This window comes from Aplysia californica, unplaced genomic scaffold (assembly GCF_000002075.1).
Source record: "Aplysia californica isolate F4 #8 unplaced genomic scaffold, AplCal3.0 scaffold01331, whole genome shotgun sequence".
Classification (NCBI taxonomy): domain Eukaryota; kingdom Metazoa; phylum Mollusca; class Gastropoda; order Aplysiida; family Aplysiidae; genus Aplysia; species Aplysia californica.
Genome location: NW_004798601.1, coordinates 93,164 through 108,528, shown reverse-complemented (window position 1 = coordinate 108,528; position 15,365 = coordinate 93,164). Strand labels below are relative to the sequence as shown.

Genomic DNA, 15,365 nt, shown 5'->3' with positions numbered 1-15,365 from the left:
ATCACAGTGTAGAATTCTGTGGTTTAGGGTGAACGCAAAATTTGGTGAACGCGCACCGGGTGAGAATAGCTACAAGACTCGCCTGCACTATTCTCACTCCGGATGAGAATCGAGGTGGCCCTTACAATAACAACTTCAAATCAAATCTCTTGAATTTAAATCTCTAAATCAAGATCTAACTCAAAAAGAATAGTCTAGATCAAGAACATATCAAACGCTTTACAAGGTGTTTGAGGAATGCCGCAGTTGTCACAGGTAGCAAAGATAAACACGCCTACTTTCAAGGATGTCAAATTTCTTTTGAAGAAGATTCCGATTGTTCCGGTTCTAGAGTTGCTTTGTTTTCTTTTTGGCTCGAGTCCGAAAACAAGGAAATTGCCATATTCTGACTAATCCAGAGCCAAGGAAAACAGACCTTGACAAGTCCAACCCACAAGAACTAACCAATCCTTGGCCGAACAAAATGATTTTTATTACCTTTGAATGTAAAAATGTACGAGGTGCAGCACAGATAACGGGTCGACTCACTTCAAACGCTAAGACGCTGATTTTCTTCGTCCGACATTTTTTCCCTTATCATAAACTCAAATGAGCAGTGCGGTTTCTACTTGCTTTTGTCTTCTTCCTATTATTTTCACCGAGCAATATCAATGGAGGAGACCATTTTCCAGCATATATTGGTACTCTCCCTTGTTTCCTTCCTCAACATGGCGGCCGTATCCAATGTAAGCAATGGTGTCAATACACGCATTATTTTGAACAGTCATAGTCATGGTTCTTTCAAGTTGTTGGAGATGGAAATGAAATTCAGCTGGCTAAATTAGGGATAGATAGTCATTGATATCTAATTGATATGCTCCTTTTTAGATCCACCTAACACGTTGCATAAATAGAGTCTTGATCGAGTCTTGCAGTTTATCATTTATGACTGGACACTGGTCCTACGATTGGACAGAATTTACAACATAATATGATACGAAGTGATTATTGATATTGGGAGTAATTTGGCATTATTAGGAGTCGACTCCTAATCACTTGGCGCTATTATATTAGGAGTCAGAGATTACATACGACCAAGTCATGACAAAATTATGGTGGTTTGCGCTTTTTTAGGATCGAAGTGTATACAGACCCGGTAACCTGGAACAAAGTCACGAAGTATACAGACCCGGTAGGGGAACTCTTTTGTGATTTCGGGAAGTTTCAGCGCTCAGACCCGGTAGAAATCTAGTGTGTGTGTGTGTGTGAGAGAGAGAGAGATAGAAAGAGAGAGAGAGGTGCTGTCGAAATGTAATGACATGCCCCAGTTGGCAGGAGGGAACGAGAGAAAGATAGGGTGTGAAATAGGTGGGGACAAAGGAAGACAGAGACAAACAAAGAAAAAGAGAAGGCAATCGATACAGAGAGAGAGAGAGAGAGAGAGAAATAGAGAGTTGACTGCTTGATTGAAATTATGACATTGTTCATTTCTTCAAAGGCCACCTCTATTCTCACCCGGGGTGAGAATAGTGCAGGCGGGTCTTGTGGCTATTCTCACCCGTTGCGCGTGTCAACAAATTTTGTGTTCACCCTAAACCACAGAATTCTACACTGTGATAACAGAAAAATTGTAGAATTCTGTGCTGTGAACAAACGTTCCATTACAACTGTACTTGTAGCCTACTAAAAGCGTACAATTTTGTCTGTGGGCAGTGGAGAGAGAGAGTGAGAGAGAGAGAACAAAACAAAATGGCGACCCGCGTAGTTCGGCTCGATTCGAAAAGTTAAATAGCCGTAGCATCTTTGTAGACAACCAAATTAATTTACTTTTGTGTTTTAACATCATTTTTTAACTTTGTTTTGGTCAATTTGATCGTCCACACCGATAGACAGTATTCAGAAAGAGACAGAGAGAGAGAGAAGAGGGGAGGAGTAGATCTTGCGAGAACTTCCGGGCGGGTGAGAATAGCCACTTTCTTCTTCAAATTGCGACTTGCGATTCCTCCAGCTCCAAAACGGAGGAAAAACGATCGTTCATCGAAAAGACATCCGCAATCTTCATTTAGATCTAGATCTAGGCTAACCGCGAAACTAGATTAAAGATTTATGTCTGTCTGCCTAGATCTAGATCTAGACCTAGGCCACAGATCTAGAACTAGAAGAACCTAGCTCTACCCTGAGCCAAGAGGGCGCAAAAACTCTCCGAAATCACAAAAGAGTTCCCCTACCGGGCCTGTATACTTTGTGACTTTGTTCCCGGTTACCGGGTCTGTATACACTCCCTTTTAGGATAGGTAGAGGTGTAGGTTAGGATGGGTCTCTTAATACAAGTTAGGAGGCCTATAAATTACTGACGGCACTTGAGCCGCGCCGCCCCCCACGGCTCGGCGTAGCGAATGAGTTAAGGGGGTATAGGGTGCTTGCCCCACTGATTATGGTTAAGTTTTAGGTTAGTTTCTTTTTGTTTTTGTATTTTTCTTCCGTTAAAAATATGTGCGAAATGAAATTAATCGTTATTTTGTTTTTTTCTCTTCATTCCTTATCCGCGACCACGGGTTCACAAAAAAAATGAAAGTAGACTGATGCAAAGGAAGCCGCTCTTGTCCACGGTGGCAACTCAAACTCAAACTACGGAAGTCCTCCCTTTTATGCAAATGAGGTAGATTCGGTTCTGAAAGTTTTGTTTAGTTTTATTTTTTTAAGCAGATCGAATCAGCTGTCGTACAATTTTGCGGAGAAAGTTCAAGGAACCTTGACAAAACCCTTCAATGCATAAAACAATTCCGTTTTTGTGACTCCATTTAATATCAACTGATTAAATTTGCAGTCGACTCCCAGAATAACCGGTTGACATTATGGGGAGTCGACTCCGTGAGCTAATGATAAAGGCAGATATATGTTACAATAATACAGTTACTTGATTAATTATTATACATGTTAACACAATCTTATTTGATTTTGAATGACGACTTATTCTTATAACTAAATCTATGCCATAATACTAAAACTAGATGTTTACAATCATAATAAATATAAAATGGTTACTGTACGTCAGTACTATATATACTAGTTCAATTCAGTAGGCCAAGCATTATTTATTGTCATTATACCGTAGTACACTTCCTGCCTATACTAACTGTCTGAGTAGCCCTACCCTGAGCTAGAGAAGCCAAGCAGAAAAGTCAGGTAGGTTTGTTTTACCCGCGTAAGGCTGGATACTACACAATCATTGCGAAAGTTAGCCTAGAGTCTATGATTTAAGCTCTCCAATTTGTAGGGAACAAGGAATTTAAACTTACTTTCTCATTCCTCAATGAATGGTCTGCCCCTAAATTGATCCCAGTTGAAATTGAATAAGAAAGCTCATAAGAAACTATACTAGAACCTAGAAGCTGTAAACATTTTATTAAACTCGAATCTTAGCCTATATTTTCTGAGGGCAAAGTTCTCTATTTATGTGTTTTGTTAAAGTATCCAAATATGTAACATTAGTACATATAATAATAATCATGCAGCAAGCTTAGAAAACAAGTGATCTGGTGCGAGTAGGCCTACATATAATTATAATCATGCAAATGTGTAAATCAGCAACAGCAGACTGAATGCAAGTCTGATCAATATTAACTACGGTACCTCCGGCAAGCTGCTCTGCTCCTTGCTGCTCGCTGTCGGAACCCCTGTGCCGTTGAGTTGCTCACAGCAGCTCGGGCACATTCCTTTACGATGACTTCGACATCAAATTACTTTTCGGCAGTTACCAAAAACAGCTGTCTCTTTTATCGGGATTTCATTCATTAGATGAAGAACTATCAAAATAGGTTCACTTGTTTTGATTTATGACCGATTTAGTGATGTTTTTGTCATTTTTAGATTTAGTACCAAAAACGGGCCCCGGCCCAGCATAGTGGCTGGTTTACCCCCTCGGAGATAAAGAGTTAATAATGGATAGTATAGATGCTTAATAAACAGCATCGCTATATATATATATAATACCCTTTCAGGATAACCCTACCCCATCTCTTTCCTGACTTCTATCATAATCCTGTTGCTGGGACATTATAGCCTACCCGATTATCCAGGAATACGCAAATCTTTATATCATAGACCCTATTATATATACCACTATGGTAAAATTTGTTACCAAACTTTGTCATATATACAGGCCTATAAGACACAGATGTTTATCCTTATCTTCCAGATCATGCAAGCATGTAGTGTTGTGGACATCATGCATTAAGATGGATTCCCAAGATCCTTCAACTGTTTGTGCAACTTTTATACTGCAGAATCTCTAGGACAAAATGAGAAAAATGACTGCATGAAATACAGTTAAAAGACAGAAGACAATTGCTCTTCTTGTGTCCAAGAAGACATCTAAATTTTATGCTGAGTTTCTGATTAATTTCATTTGTTGATCATGGCCAAAACAAATCATTTTTCTACTCTGGGTGTCAGACTTGGTGCCTCTGAAGATGAAATCAAAAAAGCATACCGTACTCTGGCCAAAAAATGGCATCCAGACAAGAACAGTGCTCCAGGAGCGAAAGAAAAATTCCAGGAAATTGCAGGTGCTTACGAGTATCTCTCCAGTAAGGATCGTCGTGAGATGCATGAGCGTGAATTACGCAGAGCAGCGGCACCACCACCGCAACCGCAACCGCAACCGCAAACACAACCCCCTCGGCCCCCACCAGCAGCTTCATCGAAACCTTCTCAACCTTCACAACCCAATCAGCAGAGGCCAAAAACACCAGGGACAAAGAGCACTGGGAAGACACCTTCTACTGACAAGGGAAAATCAACGTCCTCAAATGCAAAAAAGCCTAATGCAGCATCTTGGTCTGAAACTTTCACGAAGAATTTCCGCCAACAGCAGCAAGCTGGGGGAGCTGGTAGGCAGAATGGGAGAAAATTCTACTTTTCTGCTGGTAAGTGATTTTGTGTTGTAAAGTGAAGTTGTTTTAGTGTGTTGAACTACATTTTAGATGCATTGTCTTCCTCTCAATTGATATGGAGGAGGGGAGTGGCCGGGTGTACTTCACTACAAATAAAAATAGCAAACCTTACATTTAGTGGGTGATTCGCAGGTGCCCTAGTGTAGTTTGCTCTTTTTTTCCTATCAAACATCTTTGTCCTTATCTTTTCTCCTTCTTTTATTTGTATGTTACAGCTCTAATCTTCGGCATATAATTGACCTGATTGTGTTGCAAATGGCATAAAATTCTTATTAAATTGTTTCGTTAATACTTAAAATAACATTGTTCTTTTTCGCTAGATGGCATCCTGGAAATCTCTTTTCATAATATTTTAAAACATGTGAAAAGTTACAAATTAAAAAATAACCTTGGAATTCGTTCATTGTGAAATCCTCTTTCCTTTTTTTACCCTTGGTAGGCCTACTCTTCACCTCTCCGTATGTAATCAATTATTATTACTATTACTTTTCTGTGCAGAGGCAGGCCCAGGCAGGGCAGGTTTTTCTTTCACGTACGAGAACAAGAGAGCACCCAACGGATCGTCACCATCTCAAGCAGATAACATCTTCACTGAACTGTTCTCCGATATCTTCAATGCTATGGGCTTTGCAGGTAACGCCCTGTCTTGTTTCTGTTTTTGGTTGGTAAGAAAAGCAAAAGACAGAAAGATGCCCAGGTTTTCAGGGGTTTTTTTAGACTGTTTAGGTTTGGTGGCCCAATGTTCATTTTAGGGTTAGATCCTGTTTAAACAGGCTTGTAGTTGTGTGAAAAATGACAGAGAAACAGTAGCTAAAACAGGATATTTGAAGAAAAAGTTACATGGTTGTCTAAAGTTAGACTGAAAGTTGTTTATATGTTAGTTGGGGTTTTCGGATAAGGGGATTCCCCTTTCTAAATTCATAGAGTTGTTGAGCTATCCCCAAACACTTTGAAGAAAAATGTAATGTGAAAAAAGATGTACCTTGTATTATGGAAAATTTGGCTGATGTACTAAGAGAAGGGGAGGAGGGGGGGGAGACGGACAGACTGAATTTTTTACACTGTCAAATATCTAAGTTCTACACATTCCAAAAAGCTCTACTTTTTTGTTGTTCTTTTCATTCATCATTCACTCTCCACATTGCCTGCTAGGCCAGACAAGCCACAGTGGAAGCTCTAATCAGGCCCCGAATAAAAAACCTCGTCCTAGGAATGTTGCTCCAGAGAGAGGGAATGCTGCTGAGGACCTGGATGAAGAATACCTCTTTACACCCAAAAACAGAGGAGGCAATGGTGAGCTTCTAATGCACCTAATGATTATAACAATAATAATAATAATAATAATAATGATAATAATAATATTGATAATAAATAAAATTTTTGTTGATCCCAGAAAGGCAATTTGGTTTACAGGAGCAAACATACTTACATAAATACATAGCTATAAATACATACATACATAAATACATATATATACATATATACATACATAAATACTCAATTACGCCAATACAAAACAATTTCACAAACATGCAATTGCTGGTTGCCACTGTGCGGCACCCTGTAAGCCTATCGGTGCTAAAGTGTTCCCATTCACATTGGTATATGCAAGAAAAAAAATGTTCATTCAAGAGATGTTAAAACAAAACCTACATATGTTTCCCCTTATTAAGAATAAGAATCTACATTATATGCGAATTTGTCTTCTAAAAATATATCCTCAATAAACCAGTTGGAAAAATGGCAGAGGACAAGTTTGGGAAAACGTAAATGAGTACGACATCCACATAATAGTGATGTGGTTTAGAACATTGTGCACATTTTCACTCAAAACTTGCTGATACAAAGCAGGGAATAGGTTTATGACTTTAAATAGTAAATGTTCTTTATACTGCAATTCAGGTGATATGTTTCTATTTATATTTTAATGGTTGCTGTAATATTAATGGTTTGGGGTTTATTTTCTTATTTGATCATCACTTACATCTGTAGAAATGCGACAAAATGAGTTGCTTCTCATTGTCAGAAGTTATCAAGTATCAAACAAGACCTCAATTTTCGTATAACTCTGTGTTTCTTAATCCCCTGATTTAGGTAGGCCTATATATAGCTAATTGGAGATTTGTTTTTCCACTCAGACTCAGGTGAGGAGCTGCCCTGCCCATGGTGTGGTCAGAAGTTCACCCGGGGAAAACTGGTAAGACTCAGTGGACTAATTTGGAGAGTTAGGCTTGTACCTATGCTCACACAGGCACCAACACTAGTGTGTTAAGTCATGAACTGGCTAGAAGACTTATACAGATGGACACAGTCACAGAAGGTTGCATACCCATTTCAACACACCCACATATTCACACACACACACGCACACACACACACACACACACGCACACACATACATATACACTTTTTTCCTTTTTCTCTCCCCTCTTTCCCTGTCTCTGTCCCTGTCTTTCTGTCTCTGTCTCTGTCTCTGTCTCTCTCTCTCTCTCTCTCTCTCTCTCTCTCTCTCTCTCTCTCTCTCTCTCTCTCATTCAATGAGGTCCTTATGAAATGGCAGCATGTCTAATCTTCTCATCCAAAACCATGACTACAGAGCTTATTCCAGAGGCATCCACTTTTTTTTATTCAAGAGAAACAATCAAAATGATACCTATTAACAATAGTATTTTTAAAACTAATTCCCTAAATATATTTACGTTGTTGATTCATTTCAAAACTAAAATGAACTTGAGAGGGAGGGGGGTTGGGGTTGTTTTTTTTGGGGGGGGGGTTTGTTTGTTTGGTTTGTTGTTTTTGGTTGTTGTTGGGGTTTTTTTGGTGGGGGGGTATTTTGGAGGCATTGTGTTCATCAATGTTTGTTACATCCCTGTGCCTGAAACTGATCACTAAGAGTAATTAAATTGTAGATGTTTTACGCCGCCATCGATACAGTTTAGACAATTTAGGGGGCAGGCTGCTTCAGCCCTCCATATCAGGGCCAACACAGTTTGAGAGGGATAAAAAAAACTGTGTGATTAATAAATTATTTTTTTTAGAATCCTAGTCACTTTTCCCTACTGGGGAATGATCGTTCTTTTTCCCATCGTGATTTAATTGATTTTCATTTATAATTTCCACCAATAAGTGTTCAAAGCTTTACACGAATATCATTGGTTACCATGGAATATTTTGCTTAAAAGGAAGCTAAAAATGGAACTTATACATGTAAAGGTGAGATTACTGTAGGTAGTAATAGTTGACCCATTTTGAATTGCTTAATCTTTAAATTATAGTATCCTCTGGTAGTAAATAACACAATGAGAAAAACTGAGGTGATCTAGAAAACAGACGACAGAAAGGAGTGGGGGTACCATGATCATTAATGTCTGCTCCAGACCTGACACCTGCAGAAGATTTAAGGGGAGACCCGGGTCGGCGATCCCAGGCACTATCGATAAAATTTGTCAAACTATCCAACTTTCCTTTTTTTGCAAAGAAACATCATTTGACATCTGTTCTATCGGGTCGCAATGAAGAAATTGTTGAAAATTCACCCTAAATGACCTAAAAGGGCTTTTGAAAAGCTCAAATTGCTCTAAAAATCCTTTTAAAAATCCCTATTTTGTCTGTTTTTCTCAATATCTACTTTTTGACATATGTGACCCCCTTGGTGCATGGAGTTTTCAAAAACTACTGAAGCTAGAAGCTTCAAATTTGGCGTACAGGTGCTTTAAGATATATTCTGGAGATCTAAGTGAGGGAATTGGGAAATATTGGTAAATTGTGGAAATAATCAAATTTTTTGTAATATGTACCCCAAAATTTCGTCAACTGACTCTCGGGGGTCCAATGACTGGGCTCACTTTTTTAGTTTTAAAGATAGGTCAAAATCCTCACATGGATCCCCAGTTCATATACGTTTGTACTTGTGTGCCAAACTTCAGGCTGATAATTCAATATCTACTATGAACTTTTTCTGCACTAAGAAACTGGTTTGATAATCCAAGATGGCCACCACAGAGACCCATTTTTCAGAAAAATTCAGCAAATTCACTCTTAGTTTTACGTCTCCCCTTAATGTATGGTTTTTGCTGATTGTCTTGTTCACTACAGTAATCTGTGTACTGCAACCAGAATCTGACCTCATTCCCTGGATTTGTTTACTAAAACAGGGACAACACGAAGAAAAATGCGGTAAATTTGGTCTCAGCGGTGATGAAGATGATGACGGCCTCTCCGACAATGACTATGATGATGACGATGACGATGGCTTGTACGGCAGCAGCCTTTATCAGCCTTACACCACTCACTTGGGCCCAGGCCGGCAGCCAAACTGGCAGCAGCAACGAGATGATTTCCTGCACCAGGTCCGGCGAGATAAGCTGCGACACAGAGACAGAATGGCTTCTCAAGGAACAAGAAACTCTGGTGAGCTGCCCGTCTCTCAGTGTCACATCTCTCATCAGAATTCAATTAAATTTACTGCAAACAAATCTCTTTTTTTTTGTACTTCAATGTAGGTGTTTTTATGCCCCCATTGACACAGTTTAGATCGTTTAGGAGGCAGGCTTCCAACCCTGCAGTTAGAGCAATCGTTTTAAGACTTTATTATTTTTTTTAATAACTACATCTGTTACCTTTTGACATAAAAATGTAAGATTGGTTCTTTTCTATCTCTTATATTCCTTAATGACTTTATTGAACACTGCTTTTACAAGCAACTATTTTATAATAATATAATCTTTCTATTGTTTAGAAGAATAATTTTTGTGTTGTTAAGAAGTGTTCTTTCCTTTTAAGATATGGTGCGAAATATTTTCCTTTGATAAGCAATGAAGCTGTATAAACAATGTATGGAAACTGTTATTCACTCGATAATAGCTTCTTTATTTTGCAGTTATATTGAAGAATGTCAATGAGTTCTAATTTACTCATTTTGTATATTTTTGTTCACTGTTTTTGCATACCTTTTTATCTATGAATGGTATTTAGTCATCACAGTCCTTTTGTTTTTTGCTTTATTTTCTAGGCTACATAAAATGTCCTTATTGTGAGCGTTCCTTTAATCAAGTGACTGCGGTCAAACACATGCCTTGGTGCAAGGAGCATTTACGTACATACGGACGACCGATGAATCCTAAGTACTCCTCTTCCACTGGACAAAAGACGCAAGACAAAGATAGTCCCAGACAGAGGGGACGAGAGGTGAGATGCTGGGGTGGGAAGGGGATGGAAGGATTTAGACAGTAAAAAATACAGCAAAACCATTAAAACGTGAATTTTACATGATGAAAGAATTCTTTCATGTCAAGCTGAGTTTGTGTTTACTGAAGTGGAAATGCATAGAGTACAGGAGGGGGCTAAAAACTAGGATTTGAAACCCTTTTGTTATAACCGGGATTTTGTGCTGAATGGCTCCATGTTAATCAAAGTCCTCTGCTCTATGTCTTTTGGTTATTTTCATTTTTTTCTAGAGTTTTGACGTGGCTGGTTGACCGGTGCTCTGGTGTGGTTTGCTTGTTCTTTGCTATAAAACATCTATCGTCCTTATCTCTCCTCATATTTTTTTTTGTTCGCTACTCTCTTGTAATACCTCTAATTTTTTGTGAATGACATCACAGTGAAAAGGGAACTATTTGTGAAATGTTCTAAAGAGTAAGTTCAATTACTCTCTCTTCATTTCTACAATCAGATCAGACACGGACAAATATTTTGTGGATGTTTGGCGGGTTCTCTGGTGTGGTTTGCTTCTTCTTTCCTGTGAAACATCTATCGTCCTTATCTCCCCTTCTTCTTTTTTAAAAAATGTTTGTTACTGTCTTGTCACACCTCTACTCTTCTGGCGCTCATATGACTTTACGCTGTTGTGAGCGACGTAAAACCTCTACTAAAACCAAAACAAATTTTTTGATGAACTGTATTTGTAGTGTTGAGGTCTATGTAGGCTATCATTTTTGTTTTAATTCTGTTTTGAAAATTGAAATGAAGTACAGTGGAAATTTTCCAGGGTGGCCAAACATATGTCAAGACTGGTGGATATCCTTGTTGTGAGCTGCTGCTAAACATTACACGCAATTATCTAGGAATTATGATTTCAAGTCTATACTTTGCTTACAGAGGAAGGTTAGAAGGTGAATGTAGTGCACGGAGAAATTTATGCAAATTTTTATATTTCACGTGGAGATATCAGCTAAGGCCTATATAAATATTTCACGTGTGAAATATAAGGATTAATTATTCAGAAGTGCAATGCTAAAACAACTCCAGGTTTGGTATAAAAAAAGCTTTAACAGTGTCATTACATTATTGTGTATAATATTTTTTAAATCTTGTACAGTACGTGTCATGGAAAGTGGTTGTTTGTGCCGGCGGTTGTTTAGACAAGTGGCCTTACAGAAGGAAAAGTTTTTAGGGTAAGTCAGGCTAATTTCTACCGGAAAGTGATTTGTCAAAGTGCACAATTTTGTCCCCCTTTTTTTTGTCATTTCAGTATGCCAAGACAGTGCCAAAGCCTTCAACGAGAATAGGTAGGAAAGTTCATATTTTTCGATTTCGCATAATTTGCTTGGTTTTTGGATGAGATTTTTTTAATGATATGGGAAAGGCAATAAAGAATTATATGGGGAATGTTTTAAGGAAATCTTTATTTCATCAGCACCTTCTCACTCTTAATCTGTCATTTATACTTGTTGCTGAAATTATGGAAATTTTGTAAGAGAACAGATACAAAAGAGAGCTGAAATGTTTTTCGTACAATGTTTGCTCGTATTTCATTTTTTGGAATTAAGTCAAAATTGGCTTTAGAGTACACAGTGAAGTCTGTTTTCTGCAGGACTGCCCGATTTTCTTTGGTTCAGTCATGTTTTCTGTTTAGAGAGATTGCCCAAGTAGCAAAGAAAAATGTTGGGGATTCTACTTCCTTTTGGTTTACCGCTGTTTTTGGATTAATCGTGTTTGGTTTAAGTGGAGTCCTCTGTATATATATATAATATAATATATATATATATATATATATATATATGTATATGTATATATATATATATATATATATATATACACATTCTAAAATGGTTGTCCTTTACAAGTTAACATTAGTGAAGGTCCCCCCTGCCAACAGAACCATTTTCTCAGGACTTTAATTGTCGAACACAGTGAAGAAATATCATTATGTAGCAGACTTGACCTTGGATGTATGTGGGATATGTTATGGGGTGCATTGCTTTACCTAAACTAGGAAAAGTGATATATGGAAAGTATTAATATTTACCACAACTTGGAGATATGATATGTAGAATGTATTTCTAATGTATACAAATGTGTTACTATTTATTTGAACCTGGATGTGTGATATGTTGAATGTAGTCCCTACTTATCTCAAAACAAGAGCTTTCTCATATAAATACATCCTGAAACTTTCTGAAACAAAACATAGTTACACTTTTTCATACATTTTCCTGGGTGAATGGAATTTTTAACTTTCTTTTTGATTTCCTATCTTTTGTAGTTGATTCGGATGAATCTTTCAATGAGGAAGATTTCGACTTCAGCAGCAAGAAAACTCCAAAAGATGGAAATGAACGAAAATTTTCTTACAGCAGGTAATGGATTCAATTAAGTTTTATGTCACTGCTGTATGAGACTACCTCTTAAGAATCTATGTTATCTTAATTTCAAGTTTGAAAAACTAATGCATTCTAATATTTTTTAGTTATTTTTTTGCTGGATCAAAACGGAATAAGATTTTGAACGCATGTGTTAGCTATGATTTCTTCAATTCACTCTAAGTAAGTAATTGGACTAAAAATGTTAATCAATTGATTTTAGTCTTGGTGGGGACTTCTTGTATGAAATGATCATTGGAAAGGTTTACGTTCACTTGAAAACAGTTTGATCAGAAAAATGTTACTGGCAAATTGTTCTACAAAAGTGTTGAACGGTGACACACCGACAGCTCATTTGGTGTCCATGCTTGACTACAGTACAGATAGCCTTGGTCTTTGTTCCCACCAGAGCGTTCTTAAACTTTTTTGTTTTTGTTTTGGTAGGTTTTAAAGCATTCCACTTGCAGAGAGCATCAGATTCAGAGATTTCCCCTTCAGTGCAGTGCTACTGACTGGAGTGTCTTTAGGCCATTCCCAAAGGGGATTTGCATGTTCTTATTCACAGTAGAATGGTAAATGGGCTGATTTATCAATTTCATGCTCATACTGTGCCGGATCGACGTAGGGGGAACTGTTGCTTTTTCCTTCTTCATTACTTTCGTCATTTTTCCTCTGCTTCTTTTGTAAGTTTGTCACTCTCTTACTTGTGAACTGCTATTTCCGGAGTGCCTTGATAGTCAAAGCAGACTTTGAGCTGTTGAGGCTAGAGAGTAAGTCTGATTCCCCGTTTGGACTTCTCTGTTGACATCAATCCCTTGGCGCTCATATGACCTAATGCAGTTGCGAGCGCCATAAAACCTTACTAAAACGAACAAAGATTCAGAGATTCTGTATTTTACACTCTAAGCGTTGCTAAAAAATAGCTTGTTGTGTCTGGGGATATTATAAGATTTTACTATGATGGAAAATTGTTGAGAACAGGCAAAACATGCACGTTCAGACCATGAACTAATACATTTTCAGAAAGCACAATGGAAATAGACATAAAACTTATTTGTGGAGGAGTTGAAATGTTTGGTGATATTTTAAAAAATTGATAGATTAACTAAAATAGCAACTCATAATTGCAGCTGATTAAATCGACTGCAACACCACACTACGTAACTTACAGCTGATTTAATGAGCCATCAACACAAGGAGGATTAAATCACTTGTTGCCAGCTGTTATACAAGTTGGAAGCATCAGCAGGAAGTATACCTCTCCTGTTATATATGGGTTGTGTGCAAAAGCATGAAGAATGCTGCTGGGATTTATGCGGGGCCATAAACAACACTTTCTTATTTGCTAAAAAGAAATCAACGGTAGTTATTTATTTAGTAAGGGTTATGGGGTACTGTGATGTTATATGAAAAGCAATCTCTCTGCGATCAATATATTGGATATTGATAATTTATACAAATGATGAGATTAATACCTAAAGTTGGCCCCTCTTAAGGGGAGATGTACACTTCCTCAAAAATTTTCTGAAAGAATTACTTTTATTCACTTTCATGTAATTGTGCAAAAAATTCATTGGTAAATAGAAAGTATTAAGGGTGAATTTGTTGACATTTTTTTTTATGGATCTCTTGTGGTGGCCATCTTGGATTTTCAAACCAGCTTCTTAGTGCTGATAAATTTCATAGAAAAAATTAAAACATATCAGCCCGAAATTTGGCACACAAGTTCAAACCTATATGGACTGTGGATCTATGAAAGGATTTTGACCTATCTTTAAAAATAAAAAATGAGCCCAAAGTCAGTGGACTCCAATGCAACAGTCAGTTGTCGAAACTTTGGGTTAGGCTATATGTTAGAAAAAATTTGAATACTTCCTCTAGTTACCAATATTTCTCTCACAGATCTCCAGAATTGATTTTAAAGCATTTGTACGTCAAATTTAAAGCTTCTAGCTTCTAGTTTTTGAAAACTCCTTGTACCAAGGAGATCACATATATATGTGAAAAAGTAGATTTTGTTACAGAAAAACAATTTTTTAAAGAGGATTTTTAGTTTAATGCACAATTCAGACACAGTTTTAGCTCATTTAGGGTGCTTTTTCAGAAGAGATGTTGAAGAATGTTTTTCCGCAAAATACAAAAAATCAATATTTTGAAAAATTGTACCAATATTCCTTGGGATTGTTGACCTGGTTCTTCCCTTAAAGTGACAATTTAGAAAAGAGCCATTATACTTATCCAACACTTCTTTATCTGAAAGAATTATATTGTTATGGAATGTAAAGTTGTCTCTTAATTTATTTTATTTCAGACCTCGAATGTCAAAAGAAGACGAGTTTGAAATCCATGGTGCCAGGTTCGGAACCTCAGAACATGATGAGACTGTCTACGCTAACCCAACCCCAAGGTCACGGGGGTCAACACAGGGGTCAATGCCCTCCACTCCTGGGACGTCATCGTCCACAAAACAGGGACAGTCAAGGTCGTCCAGTGATAAAACAAGAGGTTCAAACAAGGCCACATCTTACGGTGCTCGTGGCGGGTACAGCCGGACACGCGGTGGACATCAGAGCTCAGGAAGTAGTTTCCGACCGCAGAAATATTAGGACAAGGGGATGAGGTGGGCGGGGGAGGGGGGAATGTGTAATTTTAACTACAGTAGTTTTAGGGCGTGGGGGGAGGGGGGGGAAGGGATTAATATAGGACCACGGAAGTTTTAGGACATGTGGGTGGGGGGGGGGGGGGGGGGGGGGGTTAATATAGGACCACAGAAGTTTTAGGACGTTAGAATTCATGGAGTATTTTCTGATCACCAGAGATTCAAGTCATGCAGGGGACGTCGCGATTC

The 15,365-nt window shown here is 37.9% G+C and overlaps 1 protein-coding gene across 1 annotated transcript; it reads left to right on the top strand.

Annotated features, from left to right (window-relative positions):
• The first annotated feature begins 567 nt into the window (after window positions 1-567).
• Window positions 568-15,125, top strand: LOC101856627. The gene is made up of 10 exons (XM_005112602.3): window positions 568-725; window positions 4,178-4,907; window positions 5,433-5,567; window positions 6,087-6,227; window positions 7,073-7,131; window positions 9,089-9,344; window positions 9,946-10,121; window positions 11,407-11,443; window positions 12,421-12,514; window positions 14,829-15,125. Exons 2-10 carry the CDS (start codon window positions 4,397-4,399, stop codon window positions 15,121-15,123), a joined length of 1,704 nt encoding a protein of 567 aa, XP_005112659.1. The 5' UTR covers window positions 568-725; window positions 4,178-4,396; the 3' UTR covers window positions 15,124-15,125.
• Window positions 15,126-15,365: the final 240 nt, after the last annotated feature.